This window comes from Nyctibius grandis, chromosome 1 (genome assembly GCF_013368605.1).
Source record: "Nyctibius grandis isolate bNycGra1 chromosome 1, bNycGra1.pri, whole genome shotgun sequence".
Classification (NCBI taxonomy): domain Eukaryota; kingdom Metazoa; phylum Chordata; class Aves; order Nyctibiiformes; family Nyctibiidae; genus Nyctibius; species Nyctibius grandis.
In genome coordinates, this window is record NC_090658.1 from 94,171,892 (window position 1) to 94,191,585 (window position 19,694).

The window sequence follows — 19,694 nt, forward strand, 5'->3', positions numbered from 1 at the left end:
GAAGTTTGGAACAAGGGTCTGCATATAACTGCGTATTTTCTGTGTAGGGCATGGACAAGCAGGCTTGCCTGGTAAACTGAAATGGAATTGGTTTTGTAATACCTTCTGTGCAACAAGAATGGTGCGTGGAACTGATTTAAACCTGAACAAGTTACTTTGCATTATCCAGGCGAGATCTTGTGATGAATACGTTTCTAAATCTAGCAAGCTCTGGGGTGAATAGTGGCATCTTTTCTGATGCCGTAGTATCAGTAAAAAATAATTATATGCAGTCTCCTAAATATCCTTAAAATAAATGCAAGGTGTTGTTCTTAGTTAGCACAGTAAGAATTAGAATAAACTTTTTGACTACTGGTATGCTTCTGGTTTGGTCAGGATGTACTCTAGAACTGAATTGCCTACTGTATTCCCTGTCATACAGACATTTTGTGTTCAAAGTGTAATTAATTGTCCTAGGAGAGCTGAGCAGTATGTTATGCCGTCTGTATCAGTAAGCTATGCTTTTCTTGCAAATACTTTAAGACTTGTCTCTGAGATGTGGTGTCTCACTCTCCAAAAACGCTGTGCAGAGGGAAAGTAACAGGCTGAAACCATGATACAGGTATGGAAGTGTAGTGGCAGCTGCCCAGGTGCTCTTATGTTGTTGCCAGAGTTAATTAAATGTATCTCTTGGTTTTCTCCAGTGAAGTTCTTCAATTTGTAGTAGTTGTGGAAAGTAGGTGAAAGAATTGTTTACAGTGCTGATGAAGCATGAAGCAAAGCCCACTTGCAGCTGGGCTTTCATAAAAGTTGTTGCTTTGTCTTTCCTTTCACCCTCTAGCGAATCCTCATTCTTGCTGCTAGGAATCTTTGTCTCCTGCCACAAACAGAAATCTGGAATAGATCATGCGTTCCTATTTTCAACGATGGGTGGTAACGTTCAGCTCCTGGGTAAAATTCAAATCTTCTTCCTTTTTCATGTTTTTCATATTGTCACTTTAGCATTCAGTATACCGTGAAACACTGGGTTAGAAAATAGAAGACAGATTCTCTAACATATCCTTGCCTCTCTATATTTCTTAGTGCAAGAAGGCTGGGAAAGCAACTGGGTCTCTTGCCTCACCTGCTCTCGCTCTTTGTTCGCTACAATGTCTGAAGCGAGATGTGGATTTGACTAAAGCATGTCACACGTTGGCTATTCCCAGAGCTGTCTCTTAATTAGGAAGTGACACACCTTTCGTCTTGCTTGGCGGAGATGAGTCTTTGCCCATTACTTCGTATCAGGTGGATGATGAGGTTCTCCATTACTCATGTCTTTTAAATTGTGTTAGCTTTTATTTTTAAATTCAGATTGGTAGAACAATTGCTAAAAGCAATGAGGAACTAAAGTGTAAGGGAGATAGCAGTGTAATAATTGCAACACAGCGGTGTGATTTCAGCTTCAATAGGTAGCATTCTGTGAGGTCTGGAAAATGGGGCTGTTCCTTTACATCCCAAGACACTATACTGTACAATAAAGCAATCCTTCTCATGTTTTACAGAGAGTATGTTATATTATAACAGAAATGTCTGTTCCAGGGACTTGCTGAAAAGTAAGAGGCAACTGTCTTCTCTCACTTTCTTCAGTTCTGTTTCACTGCCTGTGTTTCTACAGCCAAGCTATCTGAGTTTTTTGCTATTCCTCCCTGTACTCCTTGCCCTGTCTTGCCCTTAGCTTCTGTTGGTGGCTGTGGTTGCAAGGCTGACTCCTGTCGTTCTGGCAGCGTCAGCTTTGCTGGAGGTTTCCATGCATTGGGATGACTTCTCACTTCTGGTATTAACAGCCATAACGGAAGCAGCTAGGCTGGTTTCTCTTTCTTCTTTTTCATTTCTTTTTAGGCCTCCTAGCATCTTACTTGCAATGTGCAGATCAAGTATTGGTAAATCAACTGGAAGCAAGAAGAGTCAGTGCCATGCACGCTGTCTTTCTGTAGATCACAATATGTGTTGTTTATTAGAAATGGAGAGTCTCATGAAGTCTGCTCCTAAAATGAGGTTCTAATTTATGATCTTAAGGGCAACGAAGGAAATGAGAAAGAAGTAAAGAAGGAGTAATGGCAGTGCTGTTCTGTACTTTCCTCATTTCATCAGTCCCTCATTTTGCAGATAAGAAGGGTTTTCTACCTTACCTGTTAGTATGCCTGGGATCAGGAATTAATTTGTGGTATAGGTTTTTTTTCACTGTCTTTGGGTTACCTTGAAGAGAAACAGTTCTCCAAAAGCAACTTGTCCTTTAGGTAAGTCGGTGGCAACTGCATTGCTGATGTGAGTTTGCCCACAAATGTCTGAAGACAGGTGTTTTAGATGTCTGAGCTTCCCAAGCAGCCCTGTGGTGTGATTTCCATCTGGTCTAAGCATCTGGAAAGTAATCCAGTTAGTATCATAGAGTGGTGCAGTATCTGAAGTATTGATAGTTATGGAATAGTTACCTTTTATCTCTTGCTGTAACTAGAGATTAGCCTTCATATGGGAGGGAAGGAAACACTGAGTAAGGAGATGTCACTGGTTCATCAGGCTAAGAATGCTTTTTTGATACAGATCCAGAACTTAATGTAGCATATTCTGGGCCCTAGAGTATGTGTAGCTCTGGATCCTGTGAGTGACTGAAGTAGACTGTAAATAAAGCTTTTGTCTCCCATATGGCAGCACAGATTACTCTTAACTAGAACCATCCCTTTTAACTCTTTTGTTTAGTTGTTTTCCAGGAGTGTTGTTAGTATTCTGTCTGAAACATATGAGACTGACCTACATCAAATAGCAAAGGTACTTGGTTAGCATTATATAACCTGTATAAAATTATTGGAGGCTTTCTAATGCCTAATTTTAAACTAATAAAAGCTATTAATGTTATCCGTATTTTGTCAGATTTGTGTATCTTTCATTTGCCAATGATGTTGAATACTTGGTTATGTTGCCGCTGCAGTCACTATTCATCATAAGCAAAATTGGTTTTGGGGGGATTGGTGGGTTGGGTTTGAGCTCGTGTGATTCTGTTTGCTTTGTTGTTTTGGATTGTAGAACTAGACAATAGAACTTGCATGACATAATGAATCTCTGTGTGAGGTAATGTGATATAGTGTTTTTTTAAAAAACTCTTTTCTTTAACCTTCCTAGAAAGAATGAGTGTATTGTGTTTCTACTATCTGATGCAGCTATTCCAGGAGAGAATAATACTTAACAAATGCAATGCTTAAAATGATGATGAAATGTATTTTGTTCAAACCTTATTGACTCCTTCTGTTTGCTTCACCCCCCACAGACAAACGTGTTGATGATTGGCCCTTGATGCAGTCTCCATTTCCAACACTGACTATAAGCACTATTTATCTCCTCACTGTCTGGCTGGGCCCCAAATGGATGAAGGCAAGAGAGCCCTTCCAGTTACGTTACCTGTTGGTTGTTTACAACTTTGGAATGGTTCTACTCAACTTCTACATTTTCAAAGAGGTGTGTATGCCCTCTCACAGGAGGGAATTCCTGTTTAAGTCTGAGGGTGTCTGCAGGTTGCAAAATGAAAATAATCTTGCATATTTGTGATGTCTGTTGAGGGTGAATGTTATACAGAGACTTTTAAAGCTGAGTTTGCCTTTGATGTGAGTATTTCTGTAGCTAGGTATGTTCTGTTTGAGAAAAAATGCACTAAATGATTCTATAGAGAGAATTTGTGTACTAGCTATTCCAAGTTCTTAGATTTATGTTAGTGTGAATTCTGGACAGATTAACTAAAATGTGTAGAGATTTAACACTTGTAACTGATTTTTTTTTTTTTCTTTTTAATAAGCCTAAAGGGTGTCAGAGTGTATCTTGTTAGAAATTGAGCTGTTTGGTGCCTTCAATGTGTTTATCATTTTTAGAAATTCAGATGTCCATTGCCTGTAGTGAGGAAAAGTATCTTGTCTGTAAATTATCTTTTAGAATAAGAATAAAAATGAAGTGAACTTTATCCTTAAAAATACAGTCTTCTAATATTTGGTTTGCAATGTTCTGAGTGTGTTAATTTTAATAAATTTCAGTGTTGCTGCATTTCTCCTTTGTTAGGTTTTCTGTACAGAGGAAATGACTAGTAACAATGCAGTGGATCAGCTCTTTAGCATTAGCTAAGTGGGATTACTTAACAGTTTGGTAATCATTATTCAAGGGTAGCTGTCCAGAATATATCTGATGCTAAGGAGTAGTTTATGCTGCTGTGACTTTGCTCACGTGGATTGAGAGTCTTCTTCCTGGAAGACTTCTGATCATAAATTTGCAAAATCCATTTCCAGAAGTGAGCAAATGAACAGAGCAGTTAAAATTACAGCATTGTAGAACTCTTCTGGCTGATCTGTTCTGTACTTCTTCCAGGAAAGCATGGCATATCTGATGATGATCTGCATATTGACCCTTCCCCAGAGCTTCTATAATAAAATCATTAACCGATTTCAGCCTTTTTTTAAGACATGGTTCAGCAAAATTTTAGCCAACACACCTCAGTCATTGTTTTGTCTAAATTGTTTCCTTGCATTATTCAACTAAATAATAAAATACTACAGGTACAACAGAATTTAATGCTGACACTCAAGGATAGTTGAGGGAATGGATGAAATCCGATCATCTTGGCAGGTTAAAACTGAAACTCCTTTGAAATGAATTCTGCAGTGTTTTTGCCATGTCTGTCTTTTTCACTTATTCTTTTAAATTAGTTTGGTTTATCCATAAGCTGAATTATACCAGACTCATGGTCAATTAATTTTCAAGCCTATGTTGCTTGTGTTTATATAAAACTCTTTATAACGCTTGTGTTTGTATGGCATTTCCAAATCACTGAATTAACATAAAAATGGATGAGACTGCAAATACCGTTTGCTGCTGATGGACTGAAAGCTGATCATTGTAGACACAGACAGAGGTTCTAGTTTCCTGCTATTTCAAATGGTAGGTTGTTATTCAATGGATGTTAAGGCTATGGATACAACATTTACAGGAGTGTCTTTTCTTGATCTTGGAGACTGATAGGAGGAAGGTGTTCAATTGTTCCCTTTAACCAGGCAACTTCTGCTTCAATCTGCATGAGGTTTACAATACCAGTGTGACACTGTTGTAATTCGCATGAGTAATGTAATTGTTATGAGTAAAATGATGCACAGTTTGTATTTTTTTGAATAACTGTAAAGTTTCCAGGTATTGCTGAGAACAGAATTTGAATGTGAAATGCCTTTAAATGTTATTTAAATAATCATCCTGATCGCAAGCTGTATTGCTCGTCTGTGATATCTTACGTTAAAATGGTAAGTCCATAAAGCACTGCTAGGTGGTCTAGTCCAAGACTCCAATACATTGGAATCAAATTCAGATTCAAATTATGAGCAAATTTTGCTTAGGACATGCAGAAGTCCCAGATGTGCAGCCCCTATTTTGCCACAAAATGTCAAATTTTTTATTCTACTTTGAGGCAGTCTGCTGAAGTCAATTTACTGCCTTTTGCCAAGTGCACCTTGGTCAAATTACCTAGTAGGTCGCAGTAGAGATTGGATAATATCAGAGAAGAGTGGGGAACAGTTTAGTCCGCACTGTTACAGAAACTAACCAATGTGCTCGTGCCTGTGTGGGACCACACTGGAGAATAATGGTGTTACAGCAGTTTGTCAATGGACTTGGATGATGCAGAAGTAGTTCAATTTCTCTCTTAGGATCATTTCTGTGGACAGTTCTTTCACTTCCCTACTATAACAGACATGTGCAGCAAATAAGTCCAGAGTTTCACAAGGAATGTTTTGTATGTTGTTTTTATCTGGATAACACTTCTCTCTGCATCTGACTGCACTCCTAGCGCTGTGTGCAAGATGAGATACTGCAAATAAACTCGAGTTCAGTCTAAATAAGATAGAAGTCAGGTTAACGGTAAGAATAGCCAGTGCCTACCCATGTTTATTTTGGAAATCTTTTTGTATCACCCTTTTTTACAGGTTATGTCTGCTCCACTGCTGTCTTTTTTGATCCTTAACAGAGTGGGATTACCTGGTTTTAAACAATCTTGCATCATAACATTTATGAATGTCAAGATTAGAAGTATTACTTGAACCTTGTACAGCTCTAGGCAAGTGTTCTTCTTTCCAATGGGAACTTGCTCAAATGTCAAGTTTATCTTCTGCTGTTCAGATTATTGCAATGTGCTTGATTTGGAGTGGCCCTACAGGAGTACTTCATGTGCTTTAGACCATTTCTGTTGGCATGAAATGGGGAACTTTTCTTCATCCAGTTTCTCTCAATATGTTTTGTGGATGCTCAGCATTAGCTGTTCAGGGTTTTTTTTCTGGATTTTGATTGGTAAACTGTTTTAAGACTAGTAGATCCAAATTATCTAATCCCTGTCTCATGGAGAGAGTTCTCTCAAATCTATCATGGGAATAGCGTTTCTGTCATTCATAGTGAAAGCAATTAGGTATTTTCTGTCTCTGAAGCTGGAGCCGTCAGAGGGAATACTCATGTTTGAATAGCTTAAGGTCATCCTGGAATTCTTACTAATTTTTACAGGGCTCTAATTATCTGGGCAGATACATGCAGGGAAAAATGAATACTTTCTTTTTAATTTACAAGAAGAAAATAGGTACTGTGTAACAACAGGGGCTTTCTTCAATAGTGTTCTCAGGACTGATAAGGATATTTTAAAAATTACTGTTCAGGTAAGTTTGATGTAGCAAGAAATTTGCTGATAATTATTATGAACATGTTTTATGTAGCATCTTTCCCCTCATGTATGACTTTAATATTTTCAGCTGTTTTTGTCATCAAGAGCTCGAGGGTACAGCTATGTCTGCCAGGCTGTGGATTATTCAGATAATGTTTATGAAGTTAGGGTGAGTATTTCTTTTTTGTATTTGTATATGATTGTGTGTAATAAATAGCACTACATGATGGTTTAAGTCTTGTCTGAAAATAGTGTTTCCGAAGTTCTACTGTCAGCAATGACTGTATCCCGTTACATTCTCACAGAGCACTTCAGGTTTGACTACATTACACATAGCAGGTTTAATCAAAGCGTATCAGTTTGTTTGCATTAACTTTCATCTGACTGCCACAAGTAAAGGTAGTCTTAAAGATACCATCCTTGGCTTCATCCGCGGTTGTACAATCCACGCTAAACTTTGTATGCATACTTTGGTTCCTAGAGCATGCTGAAGTTTATCATACCAGGGTAACCGCAGTAAAGGTGTAGTGTTCTGGCTAGATCAAAGCAAGTAAGATTTGTCAGCATATACTGTGGTTGCACCTCACTTCTACTGGTGAGGCAACTTTTTGTCTCCTTTACCCATGTTTGGCTTCGTGAGGTCTTGCTGGCTTCCTGCAAATGTATTATCAGTACGTTTTATTGAGGAAGCTTAGATTTCAAAAGTGTGGTTTTTGGAAAGCATTCAAATTAAAATCAAAGTGCAGATGCATGTTAATTTCCGTAATGCTGTTGATTAGCTCATGTACCAAACCTTAGCTTCCAGCAGAGCTGACACTTGAGAATCCTCAGCTGTTCTTGCAAGTTTCACCTACAGATTAGAACATGTTCCTGAAAATGTAATGCAAGTGTGTTATAGTCTAAATACATTTAATATTTATAACACATTTCAAGAAATGTCTATCTACAAGGTGGCTGTTCATGGGTAGTATTACTCAAAAGCTTGTACACATGGCAGAGGTGAGAAGGATAGGTTTGAGTCTTACACCTTATGTATAATGGCTAATATTGCAGAACAACTCTGTGTGTAGATTTTTATTAGCCTTATGGTAGTCACCTATCTTTCACCTTTGCCAATACTGTGCACTCACTATTTCAGTCACTAGAATACTTCTGTTAATAATTTTGTTTAAAAAAAAAAATCTAGCCAAGTATAACAAATGCTTGACGGGGGTTTTTTTCAGTTGATAAGAAAAATAGAGTGCGCTTGTACTCAGCTGGATGACATAGAGGACTGATATGGCATATATTGAAGGAATTTTTGTATTAGCTAAGTACAAGAGGTAATGACTTTTAGTATGCAAAAATTCTGTTTCATAGCCTCATTTTTAGGTGCACTTGCTTATGGGAGGCTGTGGAGGGGTCAGACCTGAAAATAATTATCTTATGTTTTGTTCATTGTGACAAACAAAGCATGATTATGCAATGAAATAAAGGCAAAATGACCTGCATAATGTATTTATTGCATGTGATGTGTCCAGAAAAGAAAGGTTGCTCTAGCAATATCTACTCTTTGCATTTCCTGACTCTTTAAGTGTTTTGCAAACTTGACAATTTGCATAACAAAGTTTTAAGTTGTAATATGTTCAGTTTTCAACAGAGAGAGTTGAGGAAGCAGGGAAAATTGAGTTCTCTCAAGTTGTTGCAGCAACTGTATAGTATGTTATCAGTCAGGACCCTTGTCTTGATCATTATCTGGTAGTTCTTTTGAATGAATTCTCAATTTAAGTAAATAAGTCGCAAGTAGAAAACTACACTTTTCACAGGTGTACTTTGTCTAACTAAAAAGTCTGGGATATGCTTCTGGCCTGTTTTACAGTGTATCATGCTCTGCATTTAGAAGGTATGTGTTGTTGGTTTTTGACACTAGAGGACAAAAGAAACCCCAAAATTTCCTCAAGATTCCTTTCACCATCATTTTTCATAATATAAACCTGCAAAAGCAATTTTAAAATGTAAGTAAATGTGGGCTTCTTTTTGCAGTTTTGATTTTAGGATTGATAAACCTTGTAGCACATCTCTCACACCCTTTTAATAGATCTAGTTACTAAATGTCTAGTATCTATTGGCACCGAGTTTTCTCTGAGGAGGAATGCTGCACTGCAACAGTAGAATTAATTACAAATGCAATAATTTTGTTTGCAAGAGAATGAGTAAATAAGTCCTGTATTAGTCAGATAAAGGAGACTGAGAATGGAAACAGCACTGAGCCCAGAAAACATTACGGAATATGCTCTGGAAAGCAACAGCTTCATATATGACATTACTGTGGGGCTTAGAAAGCTGGAACAAATATTAAGAAACGTGAAACTAATTGCATATGATGGTGTAAATGGCAACATAGAAGCCCTGGTATGACCTCTGTTTCTAACTTTTTGAGAATGTGCCACTATATTGTTGCCATGTAGGGGGCCCCTTTTGACCAAAGTTCTTGCCCAAAATGAGGGGTCAAGAAACCATCGTTTGCTCCTCAAGGGAGTACAGAGAGCTGGTAAACAGTTACAAAAAAAAAAAGAAAAAAGCTTGGCTCTCCTGGGTGCCAGAGAATGTCTTTCTCTTCTCCAACCCACATTATGTGTCAAGACGGTAAGCCAATGGTGATTTCAAGGGGACAGTGTAAGGGCATGTGGTGGCACTTCCCTCACCAGTGATGTGTGGCTCACAGACCTTTTAAGTCAGACATTTGCCAGTTTTTAAGGAGATATTCTTCCATGAATTTGTCTGTATGTTTTCTTCAACTTTATCAAGCTTCTGGCTTTTACTGACAATTAATTCTTTAGGTAGTTTACCCATAGTATGAAGTTGGTCTTCCTACTTACTGTTTTGAACCTACCTACACCTGTTAATCTCATCTAGGCTCCCCTGGCTGTTTTTCTACAAGAGGCAATGGATGACTGGAGCAAGCAGGGATGGAAATTAGATTCTACAGTTGCAGGGGATGGAAATTAGATTCCACAGTTGCAGAAATATTTGCAGAAATAAACTCCTTTCTAAAGGACTTATCTTCTGTAGGTAGCCACCTTACTGACTGCTGTCAGGAAGTTGAGAGGTGTATTTTGTAATTGGTAACATAAAAAAAATCACAGAATCACAGAATGTTAGGGATTGGAAGGGACCTCGAAAGATCATCTAGTCCAATCCCCCTGCCGGGGCAGGATTGCCTAGACCATATCACACAGGAACGCGTCCAGGCGGCTTTTGAATGTCTCCAGAGAAGGAGACTCCACAACCTCTCTGGGCAGCCTGTTCCAGTGTTCAGTCACCCTCACCGTAAAGAAGTTTTTCCTCAAATTTAAGTGGAACCTCCTGTGTTCCAGCTTGCACCCATTGCCCCTTGTCCTGTCAAGGGATGTCACTGAGAAGAGCCTGGCTCCATCCTCATGACACTTGCCCTTTACATATTTATAAACATTGATGAGGTCACCCCTCAGTCTCCTCTTCTTCAAGCTAAAGAGACCCAGCTCCCTCAGCCTCTCCTCATAAGGGAGATGTTCCACTCCCTTAATCATCTTCGTGGCTCTGCGCTGGACTCTCTCTAGCAGTTCCCTGTCCTTCTTGAACTGAGGGGCCCAGAACTGGACACAATATTCCAGATGCAGCCTCACCAGGGCAGAGTAGAGGGGGAGAAGAACCTCTCTCGACCTACTAACCACACCCCTTCTAATACACCCCAGGATGCCATTGGCCTTCTTGGCCACAAGGGCACATTGCTGGCTCATGGTCATCCTGCTGTCCACTAGGACCCCCAGGTCCCTTCCCCTACGCTGCTCTCCAACAGCTCTGCCCCCAACTTGTACTGGTACATGGGGTTGTTCTTGCCCAGATGCAGGACTCTACACTTGCCCTTGTTATATTTCATTAAATTTCTCCCCGCCCAACTCTCCAGCCTGTCCAGGTCCCTCTGAATGGCTGCGCAGCCTTCCGTTGTGTCAGCCACTCCTCCCAGTTTGGTGTCATCAGCGAACTTGCTGACAGTGCACTCTAATCCCTCATCCAAGTCATTAATGAATATATTGAATAGAACTGGTCCCAGAACCGACCCTTGCGGGACTCCGCTAGACACAGACCTCCAACTGGACTCTGTCCCACTGACCACTACTCTCTGGCTTCTTTCCTTCAGCCAGTTCACAATCCACCTCACTACCCGATCATCCAGACCACACTTCCCCAGTTTAGCTGGGGAAGAACATAAAATGTTAGAACATAAAGATACATAAGAACATAAAATGTTCTTAGTAGGCAAGAAAGACAAGGGGGAAGAAATCCCCAGAAGGGATTTTGAAGGAGCTGCAGCTGCATCTTGGAAGAACTTTTTTGGTTATAGCTTAGGAGTCAAAATAATAAATGCAAAGGGCTGAGGTGTTAAATCCATGCTTTGTAGTACTCCTTTGGAAGCTCCAGTATTTGGAGTGACTCTAACACTGACTAACTTAAGGCATGTTAGTGTCTGTGAGTAGTCACTTTCCCCCTCTGCTTACATTTGTGTGTCCTTGTTCCCCAGGTCAAGGTTCATCTATTTTATTAGCATCTCTGAAGAGCTGAGAATTAGGAGTCTGGCTGTGTGAATTAGTTAGTTCCTAGTTTTTAAGTGTGGTGATTGTAATCATAAAGCTGAGCTATGGTTGTCTTCTGTATTGTAATTGTAATCTGCATTGTTTGTATTTATGTCTAGGGCTTGAGTAGTTTCCTCTTATTAAATAAATATAGTAATAATTTACTTTAAGCTCCTGTGAAAAGGGAACTTGACTTAACAAAATAGAGTTCATGGTTCTGTAAAACAGAATTCTCTAGCTGAAGCAGGGAAAAGAGTTCTCTTTAAAAGCCACTTTAATTTTTCATGTTACTGTTACCTTCTAAGAATTACCTGTCTCTTCAAACCCCTTAATGGATAATTGTCTCTAACTGAAATGAGGAAGGAGGGTGCAGGAACAGAGTCCCATGTTAAAACAGCCCTCTGTTCAAAAACCCTGCAGCAGACAGAGGTTGTGGGATTGGGCCTCTTGTTGACCCCTTTAATCCTAGGCTGTAATGTAATCTTTCTGTGCCATCTGGTGTTTTAACAGACTTATATTGGCACATAGGAAAATTGCCAGAAAAGGTATAATTGTGACTAGTATTATTCATTTCCAGAATATGCCTTTTTAATGCATATTTTCTTTTAAGCCAAATCTTTCTTTCGTGCTATGTCCAAAGAAAGGCTACAGATTAGGTCCTAACTTCTGATGCTTTGCAGAAGTTTAGTAGTAGCCATCTGCTCCTGACATAGCTTACATGTCAGTGTATTGTTCTACTTTATTTCTGCTTTCTGTCACTGATTGCATGAATGCCCTAGGGCAAATGACTTAACATGTTTCATTTTTTTCTGCATCTATAAGCTAATGATCAAAACATCTGCATAAGTCATTGGGAGCACTGAAATAGATCATCAGTACACGAAACCTATCAGGTTTGAGAATAAATGGTAGTAAAATTTGATGACAGAAAGAGAGCACAAGAGCTGTCGGGCAAAAAAAATCTACAGAAACACAAAAATCGGCAGGTATAATCCTGCAAAGAAATGGAGGCTTTTCTAGTTCTTGGCTAATGGGAAGCATTTTGATCAAAAGTTCAGCTGATTTTGATCCACAGGCTGTAATTGCTTTCTGTGCAAGGCAGGTGGAATTCAAAAGAAGAGGAAAGAGGTGTGTTAATAACTTGTCCAGGAGCATACAGTGAACCTGTGGCATCTTGGGCATAAAACATAAGGGTTTTTGTTAAATTTTGCTCCACTTACATTTTGCTCTGTCTTAAATTGCCTGTTTGCTTATTGGCTATTTGGTTTATTGTTCCACTCTTTCTTTAACAAAATGCAAATCGGCTTTATAAGAGATTTTATGGCAGTTTGCTTGTGAGCGACCCGTTGATTCTTTAAAAGTTTCTCAAAAGGAAGGACCTCCAAAGAGCTTGAGTATCGTAGTGCTGGCTCATCGTTTTGTGGATACAGTCCAAAGTGTTTATTGTTAACTCATGAGATGAAAAGATGCTTATCCTAATTTATTTAAGAGATGCAGCTTTAGCAAAGATCTGTAAAAGATGCTGGACTGTTATGCTAATCCATGGGTGTGAGACAAAGCATTGATGTGGGTGTTATTAAACACCTGACTGCCTGTCCTAGAGGCAGAACCGTACTGGATATTGAGCAACATATATATATATTGATGGTTCTTGTGGCTTGCCTGTGTGTCTGGGAACAACAAGATCTGTGGGGGTCACTTTTCTCTCATTAAGCCTCTCTCCAACTTTGACAGATATTAGTGTCTTTTTATATAAAATTGACAAAATCTGCCTCCTCTTCCTGAGACCTGAAGTAGGCTAAATCACATCCAGAGGGTGAGAAGAGTATTCATTAATGGATACATAGAAGTCTGCAGTTTGGCAACAGTTATTCAGTCCCTTTGGGAAACTGCAGCCTGCAATGCAGATCTGCAGCACTCTTCTGCTCCCATGCTGCTTTTATGCTTCTGCTGTAATCTCTCCTAAAATGTTCACCAGTCCAATTATGGCTGTGACAAACTTACTCTGAGGAGAGATGCATTCCTTTCCCGCTAGTTTGGAGAGGTGGAGGAAAACACCATGCAGGGCTGTAGCATTGCTCTGTACTGCTCGTTCTCCTGATTCCCTGTTCTCTCACTTGCTTAACAGTATGTGTGTATTTGGGAAGGGAAGCTACTGCTGTCTTAACTTTCTCTCTTCTGTCTCCCCTGGGGACTGAGAGGGTAGTGGGATTATTTCACACCATATTAAGGTGAGAAAGTCTGATTTGCCATCAGATGAATCCTGAAAGACCAGGTGGACTTCTTACAAATAGGTGTGTTGTGACATTGTCTGTTCTCCTTGCTGGTGGTGCCATTTTTTTTTTTTTTTTTTTTTTTTTCATTCTCTATGTGAGTCACCATTTGGGATATGTTCTGGTCCCACCCTTGCATAACAAGCTGGATGACTTACGATGCCAGGGATTAAACTTGTTGCTATGCTTTGGGATCTGGAAGGGAGTCCCCACCACCACCACCATACCCCCATATCATAGTATTAGCAAATTACTGCACAGAGATTCCGGGCTTTACCTGGTACAACAATATCCTGATTTCAGCAGGAAGCCGTATTTATATTGTATCTTGGGCAAGATTCACTGTGATGGGTGGATTAGAAAAAGAATTTTGGGTGTGTAGCACTGCCCTGTTGGGTGGATGGGTTATACCTCTGCAGCTTGTGTGGCTCCCATGGTCTTATTTCTTCTATTCCCTGAATGGCACAGAGCCACTGGGCAATGCTGCTCTCCAGAGGGGGGTACTGAGCAGCTGAGAGGAATATTGCTCTAAGGGATGTGATATCTGTACCACACCTAGCTTATAAGAGTGATTTGGTATCTTCCCACCCATGTGCCTGTGGTACTGAAAGAATTTTATATAAGGTTTCAACCTTTGCAACTTCATTTTATCATAATGTTTCTGCCTTGTTGTTCTGACCACATAGAAGTGATGCATTGTTAGTACGGGACGCCGTGTGGTAGTCTTCTCCTGCAAAGCCTAGGATAGAGAATGACGACACCAGCTTCCTATGTTTAACTGGTAAACTGTTCAGAGATGGCAAAGCTTTTAATTATGTTAGCTCTTTTTTACGGTTGTGATTTGTGAGCAGTAGACTCAGAATAATACTTCCATGTCCAGAATAGATGAATGGAGTATTGTTTCTGTTGTAGTTCTGTTGTAGTTGATAACTCCACCTCAACATTTATCAGGGTTTGGGGAAGGAAGGAAGGTTTGGGATCCTTCTCTTATAGCACATAGGTGGAAAGAACTTTATTCCATTCAGCTTGGAATCACTAAAATTCTGTGTTGCCTTTTTTTCATTGCAGATAGCTGCTGCTTTATGGTGGTATTATGTCTCTAAAGGAATTGAATATTTGGATACAGTATTCTTCATCCTGAGGAAGAAATTTAACCAAATTAGTTTCCTTCATGTCTATCACCATTTCACCATGTTCACCTTGTGGTGGATTGGTATTAAGTGGGTTGCAGGTGGACAAGGTGAGTTCCCTTCCTCTCATACCCTTTTGACTGGACACAAGGGAGAATTATTATTGTTTGGGAGCAATGGAAAAGAGTTTTTGTAGACTTAACAGTATAATATACAACACTCTTTAAATAGCACTGAAGCAGTGCAGTAGCTTTAGTGCTTACAGTCTTCCTCTGTGGGAAATGTGGGGGAGGAAAAGATAACAGGGCAATAATCTAATGAATTGCAAAACTTTCTTTTTTCCTCATGGGCATCAATTGCAAGCCTGAAGTTCTGTCTTCAAAATTATCCTTGTTCTGTATGAAATAGAAAGATGAATGTGTCTTGCCTAACTTTCATTTTTGCAGATACAGAGAACTGCAAAATCTAATTATGGGCCACAATCTGTGTGCAAACGTAGTGAAGTTAATGGAGACATTATTTTGGCATTGTATCTGAGTTTGGGGTTTGCCTTCTTTTTTATAAAGAGGCATGTATAAAATTCTGAAACCTTCCCTTGAAGGTGAGCCAATAAATCTGTCAATTAACTTTTAAAACCTGTTCATAATGACACAAGTCTAATTCATTATCAGCATTTTTTTTTCCTTGCTTCCTTTCTAAAGCCTTCATCAAAGAATTTTATTCCATTGTACTTGCCACATCCTCCCTTGCCTGCACTGTACCCTTTTTCATGGTTTTTTTTGCCTTGTCTCTCTCAAATTATAAGCTCTACAGAGCTGAGGGTTCGGGGAAAATACCCTGTTTTGTTTGTAATGTGCTTCATAGGCTTAAGACACTGAAAATAATATATAGTAAACACCACACCAAACTAATATTTTGCGGGGTTTTGTCAAACCACATTAATACTTAATGCATGAGGGCTTTATGCTCTCATTTACTATAGATATCTTGTACTGAGTGGTTACTTCTATTCAAAAGAAGATATATTTAAAATGAGTATCTATGACTATCCTTGAATTTCTCCCAAGTAACCTGCAGTATGCAGGTACTCAACCAGACATTTCATGATCCTTATTGGCTACTGCACCCATAAAATAAGTTGATTTGAGACTGGGTGCTTACTTGTAGTCTTATTTAGAAGTTCCCTGGATATCTCAAAATGCTCTCTCCCTTGTTGCCTTTTCAGACTTTTAATGCTAAAATATTGGCAGTTCTCAATACAACAACTGCAACTATTTCCGTATTTATTTCAAGTTTTAGTGTTCTTGCAGTGGCTTTTTGTTTCTAGCCCCTGCAGAAGGAAAAGCAACAGTTTCTCTTCTGCATTTATGTAGCGCTACTGCATAAATGTGGATAGATCTGTGTTCTTCTAATTGATAGCATGTTGCTTACGTAGACAGATCTATTATAAACTAGACCCTATTATAACTAACACATAGACATCTGAGCTGTTTGCTGTCAGTAGCTATTGTCTATAGTGCCCTAATCTTATACATTAGAGCCTTTTTGAGCCTCTCTGGCAGTGTAAGAATACCTTAACAAGATATAATTTGTTTCTGTTAAATGGCTGCTAATCTTGACAGAGCAAAGAGATCTTAATGCAAATGAGAACTGTCGTTTTCATTTCTAGCATAGATCAATCTGGAAAAAGTTATGTAGTGCATTTATATACTTAAGAATGCTGGGTATTTTAAGTCATAAATAAGGAAACTAAAGATGAACCGTTTAGACAAACTCACTTGGCAATGCTCTTAAACGTCTTATAGCCACAAGTGAAGATTTGCTTTGTATGATTTTTTGGCCTCAGACTTCCACGTGAGTTTCTTGACTTCTTGCTGAGAAGTAAACCTTGTGCATTTAAATATAGCTTAAAAGATTTAAGTTCAGAACCTGATACTTTATGCTTTGTGTTGTCAGATACCGCTTTTAATAATCCTTTAGCAAAACAATTGCACTTATACTACAATAACTAATGTGGAAGACATGTGATTTATGTCTGTTCAACAAAAATTTTATGAATAGCTTTTGCATAAGTAGTTCCATGAAAGATGTGACATACTACTTGCATGAACAGGTATTTGTGTTAGCACGTGTTGGCAGTCAGGTCTATACTATACTATTGAATATTTCAGAGACACAAGCCTGGCATGTCCTGTGCTTTGTAACATTTACTATCACTGAAAAATACTAGAAAACACTTCTTTGTTTTTTCAAAATTACATTACAATCTTCCCTTCTGTTTCTGGACAGCTTTTTTTGGAGCTCAGATGAATGCATTTATTCATGTCGTTATGTACATGTATTATGGATTAGCGGCCTGTGGCCCTAAATTTCAGAAGTACCTGTGGTGGAAACGATACTTGACCATACTGCAATTGGTAAGTAAAATTTCTCCCTTTGTCTCAGAAGACATTGCGTCCGAGTGGATGTGCATTTGCAGAGCTTTGGAACAGATACTGCTCCTTCCAAAAGTTCTTAGCTGTCTGATACTCACATCTCTAGTTAGAATGCTTCCTGGAGATGGAAGTATTTATTTAATTTCTCAAAAAATACGCAGCATAGATAAGAGTTGTGTGAGTAAAGTCTAATACTACTTTACTGGTTGTTTCGACTGAATTGCAAAAACCTGTTCAAAAGGTAGAGAAAATCCAGATCTCTTAATGTCTTCTCATTTTTCTGTTTCTGAAAACTATTGCAGTGCCAGGTATTGCAACAAACTTGATGTCCCTGGTCAAGCATATGTGCACATGCCTGATGTGACAGCCAAATACAACTTCCCTACTGCCTCCCAATTTAGCAGTTTTCATAACTTAATGCATCAGTATATATTGGTGCAGTCAGACCTACAGAATATATCTGGACCTTTTTGATTCTATATTTTCTGTCTTTCAGGTGCAGTTCCATGTGACTATTGGCCACACAGCCTTGTCTATTTATATTGATTGTCCTTTCCCTAAGTGGATGCACTGGGGTGTGATTTTCTATGCTGTCACCTTCATTTTCTTGTTTGGTAACTTCTACTATCGGACATACAAGCTGCCCAAGGAACCCATAAAGAATGGCAAAATAGTAAATGGTGCTGTTGCAAATGGAGTAAGCAAACCAGAAAATAATGCAGTGGTGGAAAATGGAAAAAAGCAGAAAAAGGGAAAAGCAAAAGGAGAGTAACTTGATCCAGGCCTTAACCATTGTTGGCAGTGAGGAACCTGCAGTTTGGTTTATAAAAGGAAGAAAAAAACACTATCTGTACCAATTAACCTTAGGTTACTGAAGAGCTAGAACACAGGTATTTTCATTATTTATGAAGATTGTTTTAAGAACACTAAAGTTGAATTTCTATTGTAATTATGTAATTATCATGCATATGGTCTCTGTGTAAACTTGTAGACTGCTGGTGTTGGTGAAGGTAAGGAAGAGTTGCCGTTGATGCCATGTTTAGCAGTCCAAAAGTTAATACTACCATTGATACAGGCAGTTTTGTTGGCACCCACATTTCTTTGGGGGAGGGAGGGGAAGGAAGTAGCGTTTGGATACTTGTGTTTTCTTTCCAGAAAATTATTAAATTTCAAATCATGATGTATTATCTAATCAGAATGCGCAACTTTTCTTGTCCTCCTTGGAGAGAGTATCTTCAGACACATTATGTTTATGTGCTGTCAGAACAGTGTTTGACTTTTCAGACATTACTTGATTTAATTGAGTGTCTGTTACAGGTTTTTTTTTAATTTTCTTGTGTGGAAATATACCTACCTCTTCATCTGCTGAAAAGAATATTGAACATTAAATAACTGGTTTCTGAAATACGGAGTCCTCTAATATAAATATCCATTAACACTAATTTGGGAGAAAATATGATTTCCTGTGGGAGTAAAAGGGATTTTTGGTGGTATTTTTTGGTCAAGTCATCAATAACCTTTTTCAATGTAAACTTAAATTTTGGAGTGGTACTTTTAGTATACCTAAGTGAAGAAAACATTTTAAGAATGTATAAATAGGAAACAATACATTGTTTGAAGCAAGCAGTAAAAGTAGGCCTGCTGCTTGTTGTCCATGACCTGCATTAAACCTGTGGTGCTGACTGATACTGAAAATGGTAAGATATTATTATGGTGGAGAGAAAACAACACTATGTAATTCCATTTAGAAGTGCTGTGTTTATGGGTAGTCATGCTAACTACAAGACAGTCACTCTATTGAGAGAGATAATTCGGTTTAAAAGTACTAAATACAGCAAACATAGAATGTTGAAAATGCTGCTACTGCTTGGTACCCATCAAAACTATTTGTTTAGACACTTGCAGGCAAAGTATTGCTAGTAGTCAGGCCTCCATTTTAATGTGAATGTCAGAGATGGGCTTCTGAAACTCTATTCCCAAAATATTCTCGGCTCCTTTCAACCTAATTGACAAAGTGATTCTGCTAATTGTTTTTTAGTCAAAACTGCTAAAATAAGTAGAAGCCTTTTAGATGGCTTTTCATCTTACATACATTAATGGACTTCTTACTGCTCCTTTTGTGAAGAAAATATGGAAAGAATTATTCTTCTTCCAAATAATGTGATTACTAAGAGAAATGTTTTGAGCTGCTCAGCATGCAATGAGTATAAGACAGGGGTGGAATTAGAAACCATATCCTTAACTCCCATGTTCCTTGCTCATCACTGCAAGAGCTGTATTGTTGCTGTCTGAATGCATTCCTCCCAACTCTGGTCAAAAACATATTCATAGTTAGTGACAAACTTGCATCTGGCAAGTGACACCGTTGTTGCAGGAAAAACGTACATGGAGCTGTAGGTGTAAAGTGTGTGACACGTTTAAGAGTTTTTGCATCTCAGTTATCCTCTTGTCTGTTTATAATATGCAAACAGGTCACATCTTCTATGTCTCAGGTTCGTCTCTTGTATCTGTCCTAAGAACTGTCTAAAACCAAAAAAAAAACAGGTCCTGGGAAAAAAAGGGTTGGATATAGTGTGTTGTAT

At 38.7% G+C, this 19,694-nt stretch overlaps 1 protein-coding gene across 2 annotated transcripts in view; it reads left to right on the top strand.

Moving 5' to 3' along the window:
- The window catches only part of ELOVL4 (ELOVL fatty acid elongase 4), a 33,202-nt gene extending 14,093 nt beyond the window's left edge, over window positions 1–19,109 (top strand). Inside the window, exons 1-6 of one of the 2 annotated variants that reach the window (XM_068401229.1) lie at window positions 2,746–2,781; window positions 3,278–3,465; window positions 6,771–6,851; window positions 14,616–14,787; window positions 16,967–17,094; window positions 17,609–19,109. In XM_068401229.1, coding sequence (XP_068257330.1) covers window positions 3,304–3,465; window positions 6,771–6,851; window positions 14,616–14,787; window positions 16,967–17,094; window positions 17,609–17,884 — 819 coding nt within the window. In that variant the 5' untranslated portion in view covers window positions 2,746–2,781; window positions 3,278–3,303 and the 3' untranslated portion in view covers window positions 17,885–19,109. Of the gene's footprint in view, window positions 1–2,745; window positions 2,782–3,277; window positions 3,466–6,770; window positions 6,852–14,615; window positions 14,788–16,966; window positions 17,095–17,608 lie in introns of those variants that run through there. The other variant, XM_068401221.1, reaches the window with a different exon arrangement.
- The last annotated feature ends 585 nt before the right edge of the window (window positions 19,110–19,694 follow it).